Source organism: Plutella xylostella, chromosome 29 (assembly GCF_932276165.1).
Source record: "Plutella xylostella chromosome 29, ilPluXylo3.1, whole genome shotgun sequence".
Lineage (NCBI taxonomy): Eukaryota > Metazoa > Arthropoda > Insecta > Lepidoptera > Plutellidae > Plutella > Plutella xylostella.
In genome coordinates, this window is record NC_064009.1 from 5988216 (window position 1) to 6010653 (window position 22438).

At 37.6% G+C, this 22438-nt stretch overlaps 2 protein-coding genes across 6 annotated transcripts in view; both read left to right on the forward strand.

The window, feature by feature from the left end:
- The window catches only part of LOC105387399 (regulating synaptic membrane exocytosis protein 1), a 79911-nt gene that overhangs the window by 28879 nt on the left and 28594 nt on the right, over positions 1-22438 (forward strand). For all 5 annotated transcript variants that reach the window (XR_007268016.1, XM_048631554.1, XM_048631556.1 and 2 more), the window contains exon 3: positions 18857-19024. Coding sequence is in view for 4 of the 5 variants with exons in the window: in XM_048631554.1 (XP_048487511.1) it covers positions 18989-19024 (36 nt within the window). In the remaining variant the exon portion in view is untranslated. The remainder of the gene's footprint in view (positions 1-18856; positions 19025-22438) is intronic.
- On the forward strand, positions 13956-16821 carry LOC105387379 (transcription initiation factor IIA subunit 1). Its single transcript, XM_011558094.3, has one exon. It carries the CDS (start codon positions 14310-14312, stop codon positions 15285-15287), a length of 978 nt encoding a protein of 325 aa, XP_011556396.3. The 5' UTR covers positions 13956-14309; the 3' UTR covers positions 15288-16821.

A 22438-nucleotide genomic window follows, 5' to 3' on the forward strand; every position in this document is an offset into this window, starting at 1 on the left:
CTAAATGATAAATATACAGGAACAGTTTTTTTTAGGTAGGTTACCTGGTTATACTTATTATGTTATAGAGTAACGTGGAGAAAATAAATAATGCCTGTAGAAGATACTTATTGGGTGCCACCTACTCTCCTGCCAAGCGATGGAGATTAAGTATAGCAAAATACAGTATTCTGTGAGGATCCGAACACCGTGTGGTGTAGTCCACTACCGTCATTATTGGCGGTTGTGCGTTTCGAGGATATTCTGAACTGGCAATTAAAATTTCGTCTTAGCGTGTCAGTAACATAATAATAAATCTAGTGTTCCGGAACTAATAGAATTTTGGTATCTAAATATATAATAGGTACGCCTATTTTTACTACATAATAATATGTATACAGGGGGAGTAAATAAAATGAGATGCGAAAATAAGATCACAATTCAAATCTATAAATTTTAATAGGACAATCCCAAAAGCTGGGCTATTTGCATAATTATGCAATTGCTATTCCCAGTAGAAATTATAATAATATGTGCCTAATTATATAATAATAATATGGTTATAATTAAACCACATTAGTATTGATTCGATCTGAGCTAGGTTGTTGCTTGCTGGATAGTTCGCATAGTTATAATTTTATTGCAATCAGAAAAAATACAGTTTATCTACGTACCTACAACTACATGTTTTACCACTACTATAGTTGGTTCTGATTGACAAGTAGATTTTCATTTGAAATTCCCCCTCAGGTTCTTTGCCTTGTCAACGGATTTCACTGAGAAAATTTCACCCGTATAGGTGTATACGCAACCCAATGGCGCATCACTCACATTCGTGCATTATTTGAAATTAATTTAACCGCTCTATTAGAAAGCACATGACATCTGGTACTCATGACATGCATTGGTAGAATTGTATTTGTAGTGAGTCGTGACAAACCACGAAATACGGCCAAGGTAACGCATGTATGCATTAAACATGTAGGTGCATATGTGTGTGTGTGTGTGTGTGTGTGTGTGTGTGTGTGCCTGTGTGTGTAGTTCCATAGAGTGAGGGTGTTTGTAGAAGTGAATAGAATCGCGAGGCTCAGTTTCCTTGTTCACTGTAGCTCGGAGTCTTGTCAACTTATTTTTAGTTCACTTGTGTTGTGGCGATATGTGTTTACAAAATTCTTTTGTTTTTCTTGTTTCAGTAAACGATTCTATTTCGATTTGGTTTTTAGCAAGTACCTACCTTTATTAAATAAAATTAATACTATACAAGAAAAATGATACTAAATGCTGCACCCGCGAGCAACGGAAAAGTTCCAATGTTGTATTAGGAAAATGCCGTAGCACTACGTAGCGCTACGGTGCCACGATGCTACGACAGTACAACAGTGCTACGAATTTCAATGTTTAGGTGAGCTATGTACTGTGCTGTCCCAGCGGTGATTGAGCATTCCATTAATGTTCCTCCTATTCTGTTTCTGTTAATTAATTCCACTGACCACCACGATTTACGGTTAGGTATACCACATTTATATGTATTCGAGCTTTGGGGCATTCGGCACATGTACGGTATTTATTTAAAAGGCATAGCTCAGCTAGGAAATAGAGAACTCAAATACAGGATTTTACAGCTGCAAATACGCCGCGTTTTACCGTGCCAATTTCCAATTCTATGAAATCGAATATCTATCTAGTTTACCCACGCATATGCATGTCGCATGTTGACAAAATGATATTCGTTCAAATCCGCGACGGTACAGAAAATACACAAGTTGAATGAAAGCGTATCGTTGCTCGCATTCTGCCGTTGATGTAAAGTCAGTTGGTGACAGCGTGTGAGCGCAGAGTGGATGAAGAGTCCCAGCTCTTGAGTCCGAGCCCCTTGCAGCCCGCGTAGCACACCGCCCTTCTGAACATTTCAATGGAAATCGTTAATCCCAAGTGCATCGATGGCTGGAAAAGGAAATTCAGGTCGAAGCCAGGTTCCAGCGATGAAATGTACTGCGTACACTGCAATTTCATGGCTGCTTTTGAAATGCTTCCCCGTGCTGAATACTGTGAATAGCTCCCCGCCCCCTCCCGACCGTGCCCCCCCGTGGCCACACACACTTCAACGTTCATCTATATTAATTACTATTACTATGTCACACTGACAAACTTTATCCATAACTTAGTTTTCGTCTATCCTCGGAGCCTTTTGCTCGTAGTAGTTGCAGTGCTATTAGTAGGCTATTTGTTTTCCAGAAATATTAGATAACTAAAAAAAAAACACGCACTCACGCCTTGTACTAATGTACTCCCTTGCGGGGTAGGCAGAGGTGCATTTCTGCACCCACTTTTCGCCAGAGTGTATGTTAGTCCCAATGTAATAAGGGGCGGGCCTATTGCCATTTTACGGGCACATCCAAGACCCGAGAACAAATATCTGTGTTTAAACAAATATCTGCCCCAGCCGGGTATTGAACCCGGGACCATCGGCTCAGTAGTCAGGGTCACTAACCACTACGCCATTCGGTCGTCTAGATATTAGATAACTGTGCGAAGTTATTATATATTTAGTCCAAAGTGTGTGACCATTGACTATCCCGAATACCCACTCTTGTGGTTTAAACTCAGTCCTAAACACCCAGAACAGTAACGATAATTCTAGTAAGTAGGTAATTACTATAACATAAAATAAAAATATGTTATACAAAATTTGTAAGCCTCTGCATATTGAAGTTTTTATGTTTGAACGGATGTTGGAGTAATAATCTTTCTGGTGGAAAAGGATGGACCAACGTTTATGAAATTTGGCATGAAATCTGAGAAATTCCCACTGGAAATGTTTTTATGGCAAAGAGAACGTCGCGGGTAAAAACTAGTAGGTACACTTGCATATAGCATTCAAGTGTTCATCAGGACAAGTCGAGTGGCTTGAAGCTCAGAACTAACTCATAACTAGACATGTTTGCGCCCGCCGCCGCCGCAGCCGCCGCCGCCGCGCCGCACACGCCGGAATTTCATTTCTCTGTTACAACTGCTACTGGCGCACTGATTAAATTCATTTGTCTACTGAACACACTGAATGTATGTAGGTACTGTGCTCATTTTCACCTTACACAGTTTTGCATTTGCAACTGCACCTGATATTCATGTGCTGTCAGAATATTAGCTGCTAGATAATAATATCCATAGTAGAGTCCGACAAAGCTAATATTGCAACAGAATAAGTCCCAAAATCGGAAACAATAGGACAACAAATATTCCTTGTTAATATTTCTATCTAACATTGAGGAGTGTCGTCTTACTCTTCTTCATTCATTTAGGACTACCATTATACAAAGAATACTCTTCTATTTCCCCGTTGATTATTATCAATGCTGAAACGAAGTAGAAAACTAGGTTTGTTCTTTTTCGCTTCGCAAAAAATTATATTTAATATTCTTATTACGAATTAATTTGGTTACATAAAGAAAGTAATTTCTGCTTACTCGTGCCGTGAGATTATCTAAACTGCATTGATGTTCAGATCAGCGCCCAAGCTGACTAGAAATAGATGTTTGTTTACCAAATGGTAAAATGAAAACCTCCACGTTTTATCCATGTTTGCAATTTCCGAGCATGTAGATTCTTTTATTTTTATACTACCACTAACTCCGTTATTTTGCAGCACATATTTTCATATTTTGCAGCTATATCCGTACTAATTGGTAGAAAAATTCATGAAACGTTGTTGAGTGCTTTATTTATGCTGTCCCGGCATGATTTGTTCATGTTTCACATTGCAAATTCATGAGATTAAGATTCAACAAACAAATGAATTTGCGCTCCGGTAATTTGATTAACTTTCGGTTTAAAATTAATCAAGAATTATTGACCGTCAAAAACAAAATACCTATATGTCTTTAAATGAGTGTACTTTATTAAGATTTTTGAATCTTTTATGCAGCCGTCATCACTAGCAGCTGCGATGCAGTTCATGACGGCTCGCAAACACTTACCAATTTCGTATGAAAGCTTCATAAAGTTCGGGATCTGTTTTATTAATTATTAGGGTCATACTCTTTGACTTGTTCGAGACTCTAATCCACGGCTATTCAGTAGAGAGCAGAGGACAAGTTGGAAACTCAATTAGGACCCGCTTATATGAGAGTGGAGCATGTCAATGGACGACTATAAAAGGCCACGTCAAATTACTTAACGATACAAAGATATCCAATCTGTCATGATAAAATAGAGTATTTAACCGCAAAACAGATCAAACAACCATGAATAGGTACAATTCAATTGAGTTAAGTACAATTCCATTATAAACTATAGTTAAAACTAACTTCTTTGACGACACCAACAGAAATAAATGAAATCTACCGGTCCGGTGCGCACTTATATGTCCAAACTGAAAGTGTATCGAAGCCTCCTCACAACGCTAAGCCCGATAGTCCTTTTGAAGCGAGCATGCAGCGGCGATACGCGTTCATTTCCATTAACGTGGAAGCAACCTGTCCTGCCGGCTTTGTCGACACTCTCCACGCCGATTGGACTGCGCTACTAGAGTTTTCCGATATCCATACTTCCATTATACTTAAATAACATAGAAATAAGAGTGAAACTCTGACTCTTTGTTTTAAAGTGTATCTATAAACGCTTTGGTACACAGATTATGCGGATATCTCTGCGAATTTGAAAGTATGTGAGGTGAGCGACAAGTTGTATTTATATTTTAGTAGCAGTATCGCGCTGGCCAGCGGAGTGTGAACGAGTATGGCGACATGTGTTCTGAGGCGGAAAGTGTTGACGCTGCCAAGCCCCAGGGCATGCCCTAGGCCACTACACACATACACACACAACATACACTAACTAAATATATGATTTATATTCCTCATTTATTTGTAGTGGACGGTTTGACTCGACTCGGTTTTTGGCTGATGCTGATGAACTGTGGATTCAAAGAGAATACTACTCCCCCATTCTTTGATGTAAACTCAACTTTACATTTCACTGCTTATAACGATTATAACTAACTGTAACTATGCATTTTATCTTTTTAGTACAAAACAATGCGGAGTCCGGAAATTATTCTTTTCACATCGCTCAGCTCCTACTTTGAAATGTAATCCCGGAAATTGCCCCTCCTCGCATCACAATCGTTATGCCTCGTGTGATAATAAGTCTTCATTTTATAAATCGGCTTGCCACGCCGTGGTGGGGCTAAGGGGGTATATAGTTTTACGAATCGCTTGTTAGCATCTATTCTATTCTATTCTCTGTGGGGGTGTAGGTACCTGCACCTGGCTCTCTAGAATGGAACCTTTGTGCATATCCCCAAGGTCTAAACTGCCTTCTTAAGCTTGGACCGTTTTTCCCACCACGCTGGTCCACTGCGGGTTGGTTGGTTCACATATCCACATGTGGTAAATCTAGGTATGTAGGTTTCTTCACGATGTTTTTTGCATGTTAATATCGTATCGTAGGTACTGCATTGTTATGAATATTTCGAAAACAAATTCAAGTTTTATTTATACATACTTCAACCATATTCCGGATTATACCGCAAAGTAAAGTAATAACATATCTGTCAATTGTGACCTACTTATCAAAATGACTACAACTTATTGTTGTTATATTTACATTTTGAATTAGGTATTGTCTGTAAGTAAAACTTTAGACTTATGTATCGCAGAAACAACGTCAGGTATTTTTTAATTAAATTCATTTTTAAAATGTAGTCAAAACACAAATCTAAAACAAAGGATCTGCACAAAGCGCTATTGTTTGATGTTGCTCAGGAAAGATTTCAGAACAAAAATTTAAAGAAACACTGTAGCGGAGAGGTGTAGCTCGCTGCATTATTACTTTTAGTGCACTTTTTACATTTAGACCATGCGCAAGATACGACTAATATTATTTTAATAGTATTTTCCCTAACGTTAAAGATTTTCACCTTCAGCGCATCCCCCGAGTCCGCGTTGTTTTATGGCATCACATTTTTTATTTGAATCTCGTCAAAGTTCTTCTGTTTCTATCCTAGATAGGTATTATAAAAGTACAATTCAAGCACTTACAAACCTTTTATTAATCAAACGTTACTATACCCAATATATTGAGAGCTTGGTTAGTCATATTTTACATGTGACCTTATACATATCTTGAAACACTGTTTACTTTTATTATACCGACCACAAATACCGACCGAACATCAATGACATTTCATTTGTAAAATACCATAACGGATCGTGTCCACAAAAGCATTCAGCTCATCAATTATTCCGAAACAAACTGTGTTAGTTGATCCATCATCGATCGCACATTACCTACCCATATGTGAGGCTCCATGTGAGGGTATGCCATGTCCTGGCTTAGCAGAATAAAGTGAAGTTGCTAGCTATCCCGAATTTATTCAGTAGGATTAAGCGAACTGATTACTTTCTGCCTTGAGCATAATCACGGTAATCCCTGCTCTGCTACATAAGTGGAGGTAAACTCGATAAGAAAAACTACTCGATCACTAACATATAGCAAGCACACTTACTTATTTTGGCGTTGCTATTACTGCCGCAGTTATTTAGTTTTGAGATAGATATTTTATACAAGAAAAACAGGAGCAAAAATACGTCTGTCCTTTGTGTGATATTTCTGTCAGACAGATGGACACCTAAGTAATCCTATTAAGAGGGATTTCTCGCTTTATTTAGTGTCAGACCTTCTTTAAAATGTTGGAGACAAAAAAGAGGCACTGATTTAAGTACAGTAAAGAGGACTGGAGAAAACAAAAAGTAACGGCTTGTATTTATTATGCACCAAGTCATTTAATTACAGCGCTATAAAATAAGGAACACACAATTTTAGTGCCTTAAGTTATAACAGTAAAAAGAATTACTCTTGTACTATACATTTATCTTTTGGTAAACCAGCGGTTGAGCACAAGAATGAAACAATGGCAACTGTACCTATGAGATGAGAGATGGGACCGTAAAAAGGCTTTAATTACCTTCTGTTTGTTGGAGCCTCCTTTTAAAGGATTCCGTCGGTGAAATTGCTCTTTCACCGCCTTCCCTTTTGCTGTTAAATATCTGCTCAAACCACAAAATGCTGTAACAAACGCTGCTAAGTAAGTTTCTGAAAAATTGCTTCTTTTTGAAATAAGTAGATCTTAAAATGAAATAAAATCAAAACTACTTATGTAAGGATGGGAAATCGGCGTAGTATTGATGACGGCGGCTGGCAGGCGGATCGCCGCCCAATCTCCACAAATAGCGGCTCATAAAAATAGCTTAAGCCGCCACTTCCCGTTTATGAGGCAATATTTTACATTCTATTATATAAACGGTAGTAACAAAAATGCCTGACAATTTGCTGATAGCAGGAAAAATGGTGTCGGGTCGGGCGCAGCGCCGCTAATCGTACCCGTGACAGACATTGATGTGTTTTTAAATGAATTTACCAACAATTTGACAAATCGGTCGCGTTTTACAAACAAATCGCTTCGGAATTTCGAACCGAAAGTAAACAAGAAAGAGTTGAAGATCGTTTAATTACTTTTTCTGTTTCATCAGTATACTGTATAATTGAAATTCGTTCTGTTTTTGAAAGTGTAGGTACTTCTGCTTTGTAAAAGTTCCCTCTCGGATTCGTTTTCGTCCATTACTCAACGGTGAATAGTTAAAAGTTTGAGCTATGAAATACTGGAATGTCGAAACAGGGTGAGACCGATTTTCCTAAATTCTTGTTGCCAAGCATTCGGATACGTATTTTTTTTACGATAATAACAATAAAGTTGAAAGTTACCTATGTAAGTATGTATACCCACAAGGTATCTATGTGGCATCGAAATTCACAGTGGAACATTAGCATATTGTGTACCTTCCTAAGTACCTATATTACGTAGATATGAGATCACAACACGGTGAATGTATTTCCTATCCTTATTAATGTCCTGATAAGTGAATTTTATAGCTTTCAGAATATACTACAAAGTCGATACCACACTTTCTGTGTGACTTTAGACCGAACTTCAACGGCGGAGAATTTAAATATTTTATGAACACTTAACGAAGTAAAATTTTAAAAGTCGCCTGAATGGAGCGCGGCTGCATGTTGCCACAAAGCACCTAATTCATCTCTGCGGTCACAAGCTGCAAGTAATTGTGTGATGTAACAAAAGAATTCTACAGCAGCGCGGGAAACTCCGCTGCTAACAGAGTGACAAGCATTTTCATTGTTGCCTTAAGTAGAACGTCTTCTCTTCGTTACACTATTATTTTGTTAGCGGAACGAAATATCGCATACATAACTCTGGACATAATGACGCTTATCTTTCGTGCCAACCCTTTTCTCGTTTCGTTAATAATGCCAAATAGCTCTAGGAACGGCTGACTAGTTGAATATTTCACTGTGATGTCTAAATATTAGGGAGGCTGCCAGCAGATTAGCAATTAGTCGCAGCGATTGGGCGCATGCCGTGGGGCGGGCGGCGGCGGCGGCGGCGGCGGGCGGGCGGAGGTTTCATTTCCTGCACTCATCTGCGCTACCGGCATCACCTGTCTAGTTACACATCACTTCACCTGTTTATTTTTAACATAATCGATCAAAGACGAGGTCGACCGTTTAAACTTAATTTTACCTTCAATCCACTTAGCGCAAGCTTGGGAAAGTTAACTTGATTAAATAGTACTTATGTAACTGGTAGGTACCCACTACCTATATACCTGCAGTTTATTCAAGGTACAGGCGAGTTCTCAAAGCTACAGTGGGGATTGTATTTTTCCACTTTTGTTGTCGATTACAAAGATAATAGCCATCTTACCCCTTGCGCTACACGTTAACGATACGGGCCCTCTTTGGTATGCAAATAGGTTCGTTTCTCTGTGCATATTACGTTTAATGGTGGGAAAAACGGTGCGATTCTGAGATTTATTGTTAAATGGCTTTGTTAAGCCTAAGTTAAGGAAAATGGTTAAGTTTCAAGCTTGCTAAAGGGTTCAGTCACGCCCTTCGTTTGATGACACATGTACCTATACCTACCTAAGAAGAACAACACATTGTGCGAAACTTCCCTACTGATCGATGGAGTTCGCTAAGATTTAGTTAGGTAAACAGACTCAGTGTACATTTGCCAAGTAATCCGATATGCAGAAGCAACGAGCTCCAAGTGTATTTATCAGGATAATTCCTGGTGGCTTGAGAGGATCACGGAGGCGTCCTCGAGGACAAATCTCCTCCGCGCCGGGCCCGGGGGCCGGGGGTCGGGGTCGGCCGGGATTGCGCACGTCAACGGATGAAAAGGAAAAATCGTGGGGCTCGAAGCCCCGTGAAGTTTTTGATCGCTCATAATTTTTCATGACATAAAATGGTGTACATTTTATTTTAAGATCGAAGAGCACTTCAGGAGTCGAATTATGTGTAGTTATATGTCTGTGGAATGTGGGAAAGAGAGTCTGTCACGGCGGAGCGAGCTTGTCCAGCGTGCGTGGCGTGTGTTGCGTGGGTGGCGCGTGGCGTGTGCGGCGTGTGGGCGGCGGCACGCGTACCTGCGCCCACCTGTAGCCAGGCACACCACACGTCGCTACAATGTGGCCGAAACAAGAAAACCTCGCCCCGCCCGAACCAGTTTAATAGCTCAATTAGAGACTTTATAACGAATACTGTGAACCTGTGCTCTTCAACTACTAATAGCGGCTTATAAAATGTCAGTATAATTTCAAAGTAACTTTTTAAGTACTGAAACGGCTGAACAAAGGCAATGACCATTAAAATGCAAAACATTGCTATCGGACACTACGGGGATTATCGGTTATTTATATAGCAGTTAACGGCACAGGTTACCTTTAATGGTTGGATATAGAGGTGAATAGCATTTAACTTCAATGGCATACTGCCCAAGTTAGGTACTTATCAGGCGCGGATCGAGACCTCAAAATAGGTGATGGGCAAGTCAAAAAAGGTGGGTTTGCCCACGTTTTGCCTCGCCTTGAGGTAGGTACGGATAGCAGTTTTTTTTGTATGTTGGTAGTAACTATAATAATATTATATATACTTTAAATCATTCCAACATGATCTACCCTTAATAAATTTAGTCGGATAAATTTCCTTCAAACAATTTTATATCAAAGTCGTTTTGTACTAAAATGGCAATAACTTTTTTTTAAATTAAAACAATAGCAACGGTTTATATATTATTTTGAAAACTGCATTAAATGAACATTTTTTTAAAATAAGGTGCCAGGATTTTGCGGTATATTTTTTTACAGTATATCGAGTCAAAGTGGTTTATAAAAAAATATGATTACCTTTGAAAACCGTGTTTATTTTAAACATACAGCATTAGCATTACTCGTTTTTTTTTACTGTGATCAATAGCAGGGCCGGCAAAAAATACTAACAATATGGAATTATGTACCGGCAGCACGCAAACAACTGATCCAAGGTGTCGATTTTCATCAAGTTTATAAAAGTGTGAATATCTCGAAAAATATCGATTTTTTACTGTCATATTATGATATTCTGGTCACTCATGAGCTGGTCTATCAGCCCTCCAAGGCATATCGTTGACTTTTGGGACACCTGTATAATTCAAATTTAGCGTCACTTTTAAATGACCGCGCGATGATTTATGGCTGCTGGAATCAATGATTTCAATTATGGCTGGAACATATTTTTAAAATTAAGTAAGTATAAAAAATATGTTTAATTTTTTTAAAATACCCAGGTGTAATTATTTATCTTTTTAAAGGACATTAAAAATCTTTTTTTTGTTTTTCTTAGTATACCCTTTTTGCAACACTTTGTATAAGGATAGCTTTCTTATCCGAGCCTTCCTACTATGGCAATTTTAGATAAAACAAAAAAAGATTTTTTTAATGTGCTAGTTTTTCAGCCATAACTCAACGCAAGGTCATAAAAAGTGTTGCAAAATTTTAATTCTAAATTGTGAAGGTTCCTATACTTACCCATAAATAGTCAATTACCCCTACAACTTAAAACAGCTGAATCCCAAGAACACTATCATGAGTTACCTATATAACTCGTATCATTTTTAGACAGGTACCTATTCATACTCACGAGCAATGAAAAGGGTACAGTTATTTACAAAATGTCGACACCAAAATTAAGTTAAAACCAAATTTTACAAAACATTTTCATTTCGAATTTTATCAAAACTTTCACGTTTTTTTATAATAAATGTATCATAAAAACTATTTGGCTTATTGAAATCAACTAGTCTCGTTGTATGGTTGTATACGTAAATAGTAACTATTGCTGTAAGCCCAAACTCAGACTCTTGAAAAGACCGAAAATTTTATGATTTTTGAATTCTTTAACAACTAGACCAGGTATCCGTAGGGCTTTCGAGACGAAAAAAAATTATTTAGCATAACTCTAACTGCCGGTTTCTATAACCTATCTATCTATAACTGGTAGTTACTTTCATACGATTTTGACAGATTGTTACTTTTGATTATGTCAAAATCGTATGAAAGTAACTACCAGTTATGGATAGATAGAGATATAGAAACTGGCAGTTAATCATCATCACCACCATAATTATAAAATACAGCCATACGAAAGTGATAAAATAACGAAATTATTTTATTGAAATGCAGTGGTGTGATATGGCAAGTGATTTAGGTGATGGGCATGCCCATCTTGCCCATATGGGTGGATCCGCGCCTGGTACTTATATAGATATGTGTATGAAATGAAAATGCCGAAGAACGAATGATTGTTGGGGTGGACGGGAGCGTCGATCGTGGACTTATCTATCTTTGCTGATTATGAAACGCATATTCAACCTAGTCAGGGATAGACTATAATGGTGAATACACTTTTATTCTTATTAAGTATGAGAAAAAATAAATGATATTAGCTCACTCTCAGCTCCAGAGCTCCTCTCAGCCGACAGTTCCGGTCCATTGTGTTCCGATCCCGCGAGCTTCAGCTTGTTATAAACAACTCCATCAAAAAGGGTAGAGGATTATTAAATACAAATTATTTTATTAAAGTTAATATTACTTTAGTCGAGAGATTCGTTGCGGAGAGTTGTTTCATAAAATATTCGCTGTTTTTCAGCGAGCCCCGGCATCGTGAAACACTGAGTGGTGCTCGAATAGTTTAGGTTCATTTTACCGAGTGTTCACGAGCTTATGTTACGAAACAGCATAAGTAAAAATATCAGTTCACCGTAAACATGAAATGGGATTAACAGAGGACAGAGGGCCAAGTGTAGGTTTAATATTTATTATTTAATATGTAGCAGTTAATATTTATAGACACAAATTTGTTACACGCGAATCTAGTGCAGCGCGTGTCCCGCCAGGTAATGACTCTCACGAGCCATACCTAATAGGTACAAATTCACTCGAACACACTAAAAACTCACACTCCTCATGCAGACCACGGCTACGCCTGTGACAAAGGTATAAAAAGTATCCGGAATGATTTTCAGCTTACACGTTATTCCACGTCGCGTCGCGTCGCCTCAGAACAACGAAGATTAATGCGGTGCCCACCTCGCAGTGAGATCAAGGAGGGTAAACGAATTATAATAATATTATGTATTACCTGCCCTCCCTCCTTGTGCAGAAATAAAACAATTTCGATGTAGGGCGATGAAGGGTGGGGTTAAACCTTTCTACCTTCCTAAGCTTCTTTGTAAAAGTGCCTACGTAGATTTATACATTATTTTAAGTATAAAATATATCAAATCTTATAATTATCAACAATCGTAACCATAATCAGTATAAATAAAAATAATAAGTATGTTTTTATATAAGTATACACTACTTAGCTTAGGTAACTAGAATTTATACCTATTTAGATTCGTAAAATCGCCTTCTAAGAGCATGTCCAATAAATAATTTCAGCTTCAGTCTGCGAATGCGTAGATTTTCAGATTGAATGGCATTTTACCTTTTGTTTGTTAAATAGGTTCGTGTTTCGAGTTATCTCCGTCCCATCTGGCCCTCGCGCGGGTGCCTCGATGCCCGACACTTACAAAATTACGCATTTAGGGAATCAGGAGGTGACAGACTAACGTCCCTACCAGTCCCTACGGACGATAGATATCTACCAAATAAAATAAAGCTTTAAATAATAATAATAATAATAATATTATAGCTACGATTCGGTGGGCTACTTACCTTTGGTAGGTAGGTATAGGTAATAAAACAATTAAACGTCATATACTTACGAGTACATAGGTACATACAAACTGTAAGTACCTACCTACATCAAGTAGAGCGGAGCGGAGCGTTTCCCACAAAGCGAAACACAAAATATACAGCATTTTACAATCATGGTATACCTAGTGTTTTAAGTACTTACATAATACTCCTCATAGTAAAAGTAACGTGAGTTTCGAGGTATTTACTGCTATGGGGAAGCGATTGAATTGAACAATGCAATGGGCGAACAAAAGTTGTTTGGTGCTTTCAGTCGATTCCACGGATTAAGATTTTATTTATTTAAAATTTGTGTATTAACAACGAAATGAAATGAAATAATTATCTCAGAATCAATATTTTAAACATTTCATATAAGTAGTATTTCACTCAAACTGCAATAACTAGTTACTCATTTTTTTACGAATTTTGAAAATGACAAAAAAAAACTAATAGAACATACAATACGTACAGACGAATTGCGAACCTCCTTCTTTTTTCAAAGTCGGTTAAAATATGTTAAAGCAAAGATAAGAAGGCGAGTCTAAACAAAAAAAAACAACATTCCTAGTTTAAAAAAAGCTGCAAGTCTTTAATCCGTTTCCGGCTTTAGTGTTGCAAGTATTGATTATTTTTATTTTATTCAATCGATCGATTATGTTAATGAGATTAAAATATATATTTAAGAAATATTTTATTATAAATAATAGAAACTTTTGAACTTTCTAGTAATCAATTTAGTTATTTGGCGCATACTCCTTGGTCACAGAGCTTGGGCGTTGGTGTACTGCGCATGTCGCGCATGCGTATTTTACTCTGTAACAGAACGGCCATAGACAATCTATTTTTTCTTCCGATGCAATTTTAAGGTTATAATGTTAGAGAATTGTCAAAATTTACGTTGAATATTTTCACGGAATTTGTCAATTTTGCAAATTTTAAAGGTGTACTAAGATAAAGTGAATTTATCCAACGCGCCATAATTAAGAAATATTGTGTGAACAAAAGCATACTAGCAGAGGTTACAGTGTTACTTGTCATTGAGATGAGATCTCAAAGGTGGAGGAAAAGACGCACTTTTCTGTAAATTACCAGTCATCTGTACAGTATCATTGAAGTTTGTCCTTATCCTATGGTGAAAACATTCAATTAGTGCAAATATATCAGTGAAACACCCAAGCGTACTTGAAATATATCAAAATGACTATGAGCCAATCATCTGTTATTAAACTCTACAATACAGTGGTAGATGACGTTATAGCTGGAGTGAGAGACTGTTTTTTAGACGATGGAGTAGATGAGCAGGTGCTACAAGAGCTAAAACAGCTATGGAAAACCAAATTGACAGCATCAGGAGCCATGGACCCGCCGCAGCCGGACTCGGTGGCCATGCCGCCGCCCGTGCTGCAGAACTTCCAGAAGGCCAATGGCGGCGCCATCAAGCGCGCGCCCGCCGAGCACCTGCCGCAGGGCTCCGGCCAGGGCTCCAGCGCCGACCACCCCCCCGCCCCCAACATGGGCGGCGCTCACCCACATCAGATGCTAGATCCCAGCAATCGAGTGCCCGTGCAGCTCACCCTGCCGGCCCAGCCCGGAGTACCTGGATCCCAGCCGAGATCATTTACTATCCAAATCCCGGCATCAGCGCTTAATGGAAATAAACTACATCAAGTCTTAACAGGACCCATAATTAATGCAACACTTAGTTTGCCTCAACCACTAGCAGCCACCCTGCTCCAGCAACATATAAATTCAGCATTAGCAAGTCAACAAAATGAATTTGATGGTGGTGGAGGTGGCCGCAGTGGCGCTGCACCTTTCTCCCTGGATGGTGCCCTGGACTCCTCCGATGATGATGGTTCTAATGCTGGCGATGGCTCGGATGACGGGGCCGGTGATGATGATGAAGATGAAGAATCTGCTGAGGAGCGAGCAGAGGAAGAGGAGGAGGAGCGGGACGAGAGCGGTGGAGCAGAAGAGGAGCCTCTCAACTCTGGTGATGATGTGTCAGATGAAGAACCCGGTGATATGTTTGAAACTGACAATGTTGTGGTCTGTCAATATGACAAGATCACCCGCAGTCGTAACAAATGGAAGTTTTACTTGAAAGATGGCATAATGAACCTAGCAGGGAAAGATTACGTTTTTCAGAAAGCAAGTGGTGATGCTGAATGGTGAATTGTGAATTTGCTTATAATGTGTATAAATGAGAAAATTAGTGTGTATTTTTATATAATAATGTTGTAAATTGATAATTTTCGACAGTTAGCTATAATTTGTATAAAGAATGTGTAGAATACACAAATTTACAAGTGTCAATCATTGAATGAACATTATGGATGGAGTGATAGAGTATCAATCTGCTATGGGTAGTGATGAAGTGACTTGTATTCATTGTACTAATGTTATGAGATGTTAACTAATTAATCTAATTATTACTTGGTTTATTTCTACATCCATATGTAAACAAATTGCTTTCTTCTTTAATTTAACACTTGTGCTAATTCATAAATGTTCTCTTGCAACATTAAAACTCTGCCAGTATGTTTGATTTCTGAAGGTGTTCTGTTCCAGTGAATAATACTTTTTCACAACTCTAGCTCATCATTAGTTAGACTGATTGACTCTCTCTGTTACCAAAGCTGCAAAGTTGCAATGCTCCTGTTTATTTGAAACCAAAAACTTGAACTTATTTGTCTTTATATCTTTGTTTAACTTGCCACTTCAGGTCCTTTAATTATGATATGAGTGACGTATTGGGCTCAATAACATAAAAAAAATATCATTTTGTATCTATATGCCTTCACACATGCTTAATTTGTATCTAAACTTTCCTTTATCATATGAAATTAATGATCTGTAAGGTAAAATAGTCAAAGTCACAGGTTGATTGTAGCATTGTTATTCACATTTATTACTTCTGTTGTGAATAAAGATTGCCAAGTCTGTTATCGTTAACTTCTTGTGTAAAATGAGTAAAGAACTCCACTATTGTGTAAGTAGAACTGCTCCAGAACTGCCTGAACCATACAGACTTGTTTAGTATTGTGCCATAAAAAAAAAAATATTGATCAATCTGATCGCAAACAATTTTGGTAAGCTCAACTAATTCTGTGTATACTACCTTATTTTTCATAAAACATTTATAACCAAATATGCATGCACATAAATTATGTGGTAATTTGTCAAAGATACATTCAATATAATTTAGTTACATAAAAATAATTCTGATACAATTTTGTCAAAAATGGCATGTGCTGTGGAAATTAATGTTGTGACTATAGTCGGTATGTATGTATGTAGCTACCTACAGATATTAAATCCTTCCCAATTCACAAACTGAATTTTAAAACTGTTTTAATTTAGTTACGGATGTCTTATAATTAATTAATGTAATTTGCACTTGCAGTAATTGTTTCAAATTCTATCTAGCACTTATTGCGGTATTTTTGTTTTAAAATGTGATACATAAGTATGGTAGTTCATACTCTTTATTTTAGGTACCTACTAGAAGTTAGTAATTATTCTGATTTCGTTTTATATTTCATTTAATACATAAGACTTTGGGCCACAGCATAAATTAATATATTATTTTACCTACCTATCCTAGTTCTCAAATTGGTTTTATTTTTCTTGTGGTTTGTCTGATATTTCACAATAAGACGTTTCCTATAAGTGGTGATTATAAATAAAATATGTTACAATTACGAAATGAATAGTTTTATTTGCTATCTTATGAAATCAAATATTCTCGTCTACGTATTGCAATATTTCCTTCAATAACTACGCGCTGTTAAGCACATTTTTGGACCATTTTTTAATTAATTCCGCGCCGAACAATATTCGTGGTGCGGACACGGCCTAAATATCGTTTGTTTTTGGCAACCTTTAAAATTAGAATTTGGTCATACCTTTGGTTTGCAGTTTCAGTCAGGTATAGGGCATGCAATACCGGAACAATTTTCAATACCGGTATTGAGTTCCGGTATTACAACTCAATACCGGGATCCCGGTATTAATACCGGTATTAGACTTCCTTGTCATAAATGGCATATACTGTGTATGAAGGTCGTATACATCAAAATTAAACAAGAAAATGCAATCATATTCGTTATTTTGTTGTTGATTTTTACGAGAATTAAGTTTTTGAGTTTAAATTTTAGAATAAATATTTTTTTTACATCCGGTGCCGGTTTACGCATGGTCAACAGTAGATTTCTAGCAGCCGAAAACTGCATTAAACGGTTGGGAACAAGTGCGCTTTCACAGTATATAGGAACACAAGGCTAACTAAATCTTAATCGCTTTATTTATAGCCTAAAAAAGTCCGATTCCGCTATTACTTCAATACCGGTATTAACTTTCAATACCGGTATTGAAAAAAGCGGGAATTTTGTCCGGGATCCCGGTATTACGGATACCGGTATTGCGGTATTGCATGCCCTAGTCAGGTACCTATTTACAAACGGCAACGATGATTGATTCGATGAGTAGAGATTACCTATGTTTTAACCTTCCCACCGCTACGGGTAGGTCTGTTAGTTCTTCAGTTGTCCTTCGCAGCTGAAATGCCCCACGGTAATCGACTGAACTCGGACTATTTAATAAAGCTCTCAATGATCTGTTATCATATTTAAGTAATTTCTCTTCTCTTGGGTTATTAGTAGGTAACTAGTGCTCAGTAGATATGTAGGTACCTAAATCACCCTTCTGCGAAATACCCATCTGGTTGATGAAATCGGTGGTAGCTCAGTCGGTAAGCGCCCACTTCTCACGCACGAGATGCGGGATCGATTCACACTGCTGAAATACACCAATGAGTTCTTTGGAATTTAAGTACAATCTATTATATCATCGCTCTTACGGTGATAAGCAAAACGTCGTGAGGAAACCTGTCATCCAAATGTCTTCATCTACAAACCCACAGTGGACCAGCGTAGTGGGAAATGGTACCTACAACCTTAGGAAGACAGTTTATTAATACCTTAAGGGGATATGGATATTAAATGTTCGAGAGAGCCAGGTGCAGGAACCAACCCTCACAGAGAATAGAATAGAATACTGGTTGATGTGGTTCACCGAGGTTAAATGATAAAAACTCAAAAGTCCTGGTAGATGGAAAATCGCATCTAAATAATGTTTGATCAGATTTAGCTTGCATCATCGGAAATACATGTAACGTATATAGGTTCACATTTGAAAAGTAGCGAACCAAAGAAAATCGATTGAGATTGCCGGTGATACGAAATTCACTCGAATGGCACAGGTAGGTATACACCTACCTACGAAGGCAGACAGGCAGCTTAGACAGATGACTTCAGCAGTTTCGATTGGTACATCCGCATTTATGGGGTAGGTAAATTTGTTCCTACATATACTTACGCTTGATTTTTGACCTACCGTTAACTTTACTATTTTAGTTAGGATACGCGTTTTTCTATAGATTTAAGTAGTCACAGACATTCTATTATACCTGCTAGACGTCTGTTTATAAGTCCATGGACTACCTACTTATCAACTATATAAACTTAAATTGCAACTAAGCTGTACTATTGAAGTGTAAATCCCTCTTTAGGGTTTAGGTCTTTGCCACTGCCTAACCTACCCCTACGTTATATATTGCCCCTGAACCCAGGTAGTACCTAACTAGGTTTATAGTAAGTAGGTTTTATATGAAAAGTAAGGTTCATCAAAAATCATCAAGTACCTAGTTTACTTTTATTAATATATGTTTTCCCTTGTTCCAGATTGGTGTTGTGTGTGAGTGTGTGTAGTGAGTGAGCGGGAGATGTCGTGCTTCGGAGCCAGCTGTGTGCTGATCCCCGACTAGTGAAGTGAAGTGATGATGTGACTGCCGCCGGCCACGCGCCACCGTCACCATGCTGCCCACTAATGTCATGTCCTTTATGAAAAAGGTCAGTATTTTCATTATGTTTAGTGAGAGGTAGTTTTTTACACTCACGGGCAATGAAAAAGTTCCTCTCACAAAATTTTGAAACCAAACAATCCCAATTTTTTTAAACATTTAATTTTAAATTTGATCAAAATATTACCGTTTTTAGTTGGTAATATCCTGATTCTCTGTTAAATGTACTTCAATGTTCATTAAAGTAGACTTTTCCGTTTAGGAGTAATTTGGTGCTTTTCTCAGTGGAACCTTTTCATTGCCCGGCAGTGTATTAGCTAGTTAGTACGAAGATGGACTCATACATATATGTTATCTCGCCCAATTTGTAGACTTATAGAACGGCTGCCATTTTCGTATTATTCCTTTATGTTACGTTAACTTTGAAGGACTAACTCCACAATGTGATGCCTCTGCATATGTGCAAACCGAAGCACCGCGAAGCGAATAAACAAAAGCGCACTTTATGGGTTGCCTTAATCAGAATATGCTTTGCCGAGGCATCACATTATATTATGTACCTACCTAACTTTTTCCATTAAAACTTTCTATAGGTACTTATCAAACAATATTACTTAACTATATGGTACTCTACCGCTGGAGGTACATGATTAATTATCATTATTAATATTTACCATCAGTAGCTGCAAATACACTGAAACTACGCTAAGAGCCTAACTACGTTTTGGCTATGTGAATCGAGGAATAGGAGCTTACTTATAGTTGTTTCATATCCATATTTATCTGCCACTCTGCTCTAGAGGCAGACTCTTCTTATAAATCTGCCAATGACTCGTTGCTAAACAGCCAACTTGACGCTATTTTGATTTTATTAGCGCAACTGTACCTTAATTAAAATTCCACGTAGCGGCGACATGGCGAGGCGTCTTGCCGCCTGCTCTCCGCTCTCGGCGCAAATTAAAGCTGTTTGTAGCGGGGAAATGTTTGCTGTTTTAATGCAACACAAACGGAAACAGAAAATATTAAAACATTCATTAATTCATTGAATAATTATAATTTACACAATCTGCAGGTTTAATGGTACGCAATACCATTTAGCTGGTCTGAAACATTTTCAACATGAATTAATCTTCGTATGAAAATTAAAATAACTAGGTAATAACGGTACCTACTTAAATAGGTCAACTTCCATTGTTGCGTTATTGGGTCTTTTTCACGTTATATTATGTTTTTTACGTTTACTGTTACAAATGGTGCAAAAAAGCATCCAGCCATCCAAAAAGTAGCAAAAATATTATATGGAGGTTTTACCTGACTGTATAAGCATCCTCTTTAGAAAACCAAGCGTATATATTAATGGACAACATTTCAAAAAACTAAAGCTGCTATTAATCGAAAACCATTTCGAGATTTAGCTCTAAAGGCCACAAAATTTTTTTTTTGTATTTTTTGGATATATCATTTTCGAGAAAATCATAAAATAGTAAAAAAATGCTGATGACGTCATGCATCAGGTGCGATGCATTTTGATGATCAAAGCCTAGAGATTTAAAAACAAAGCAACTGTCACTTTCATTGTTGATTGACGTTGACGTTTTATCGTGACGTTGTTGTTTATTTGGGCCATTTTCATAAATTCTGTTCTGACACTTTCTGACTATTTTTTTTATTTATCATATAAAATGGTTAGTACGTATTAAGAGATGACCTCTATATAATATGTCCCAGAGCATGCCACCGCCTACACAGCTGAAAAAATGCTTCTGCTTATTTTTTTACATAATAAGTACTTTGTATCATCAGAAATATCAATGTCATCTGAAAATGACCCATTTGTTGGTTGGCATGTAAACAAAGTTTAAATGTCACTTGTCAGTATCATTTATGTTTTTTTTCGAGACTAAGGCAAAAGATAAAAATAAAAATTGAGCCTAATATGTGACGTCACTTCAGGTTTTAAAATAATTAACTTTAAAGTTAAAAATTAATGTATGTACAAAATAAAAAAATACGGGTCCTCTAATTTTTAATAAACTTTCCGAATAGCTAATAAAAATATAGGGTAAAGAAAATGAAATGTTGTCCATTGTAATAGGTATACCTAATTACCAACCCACGAGTATATCAAACGTGGTAGGTAGGCTGCGATAACTAGACGCAAAAAAATGTGAAGTCTCTATCACCAATAACGACAATATATACAGGGTGTTGCAAAAAGGGTATAAGTACTAAGCCAAAACCTACATGTGCAGCATGGTATATCTAAGCCCGAAACTGAAATCTGAATTTCCAAATTCGCAATTCAAGAACCACTAGTTACACTAAAAACGGCCGTTTATTCCTATAATATACGCGCTTAAAATAACTCAATCGGTAACTTTGATACAACAAGAGGGAGTGTCGGAGGGAATTCAATTTGCTGGCAAAATAATGACCTAAAATATAAGTAGGTACTCTACTTATCTTTGTTTACTCAAGGTCTTGGAGAGATTAGGTCGGTCTTAATTTTTTCTTACAATTTGTTACCGGCGGAGAGATTGAGGGCCGGCGGGGTGGGGCGCGCCTCCCCGTGGGAGGGAGGGGGGGGGGGTCACTTGAGAGAAGCCTTATTCAAAGATGACGTTTCACTTTGACGCGTCTGCTGCCGTGGCCAGGTCCATGAAAGCTGCACGTTATCGAGGCATGCATATTAAACCCAACTCTTTGAAATAAAGACTGGGTTTTTTTTTATAAAAAGAACACACTCCGCTGCAATATGAGGCATTTTTAGTTTTTCGTTAAAATGTGCACAGCGCGGGTAAAGTTTACCGCGTATTTAAATAATGCGTTTAAAACTAGCACGGCTGCAAACACTACAGTAAAAGCTTGACCTAGCCAGACCTGGCCGAGCTAAATAATTATTTTAGCCTTTTAAGTGTTTCAGGTTGGAACGTGTCGTAACATTAACACATTTATCTAGCTATATTTTCTTTTACGTTATAATGTTTATATAAAATGTAGATATATATTTATAAGTAAACTTTTTCACATCCCTTAAATGCAACATGTGTTTCTAATCTAATCTACATGGTTCTCTGCTATTGTAGAGGTAAGATGTTAATTGTCAAAGAATAGAGCAACAAACCGGCTAGTTCCAGCTACATTACGTCGTGTTACACAGGAAACCCGAGCAAACAATAAGAGCACAGGGTGTGCACGTGACACTAAAGAGGCAGGTGGGGTCTGATAATGCAGTTAGCCGCAACAAATGGAGCATCAACCGCGGCGTCGCACGACACGACACACGCCGGCCTACATCCGCCACCGTGACCTGTTACATACGTACACCATTACGTATATTCTTCGTATATGTATACATTAGGTCAATTGTGTTAATTAGTTATTCGGTGTTCATATATGAAAAAACATCACATGTAGAATAGCTTCCGCTCACGAGCTTTCTTAGGATTTCCCATAAGAATTT

What these genes read in the sequence shown, in the direction of transcription:
- LOC105387379 (XM_011558094.3), top strand. Translation starts at nt 14,310, where the DNA reads ATGACTATGAGCCAATCATCTGTTATTAAACTCTACAATACAGTGGTA.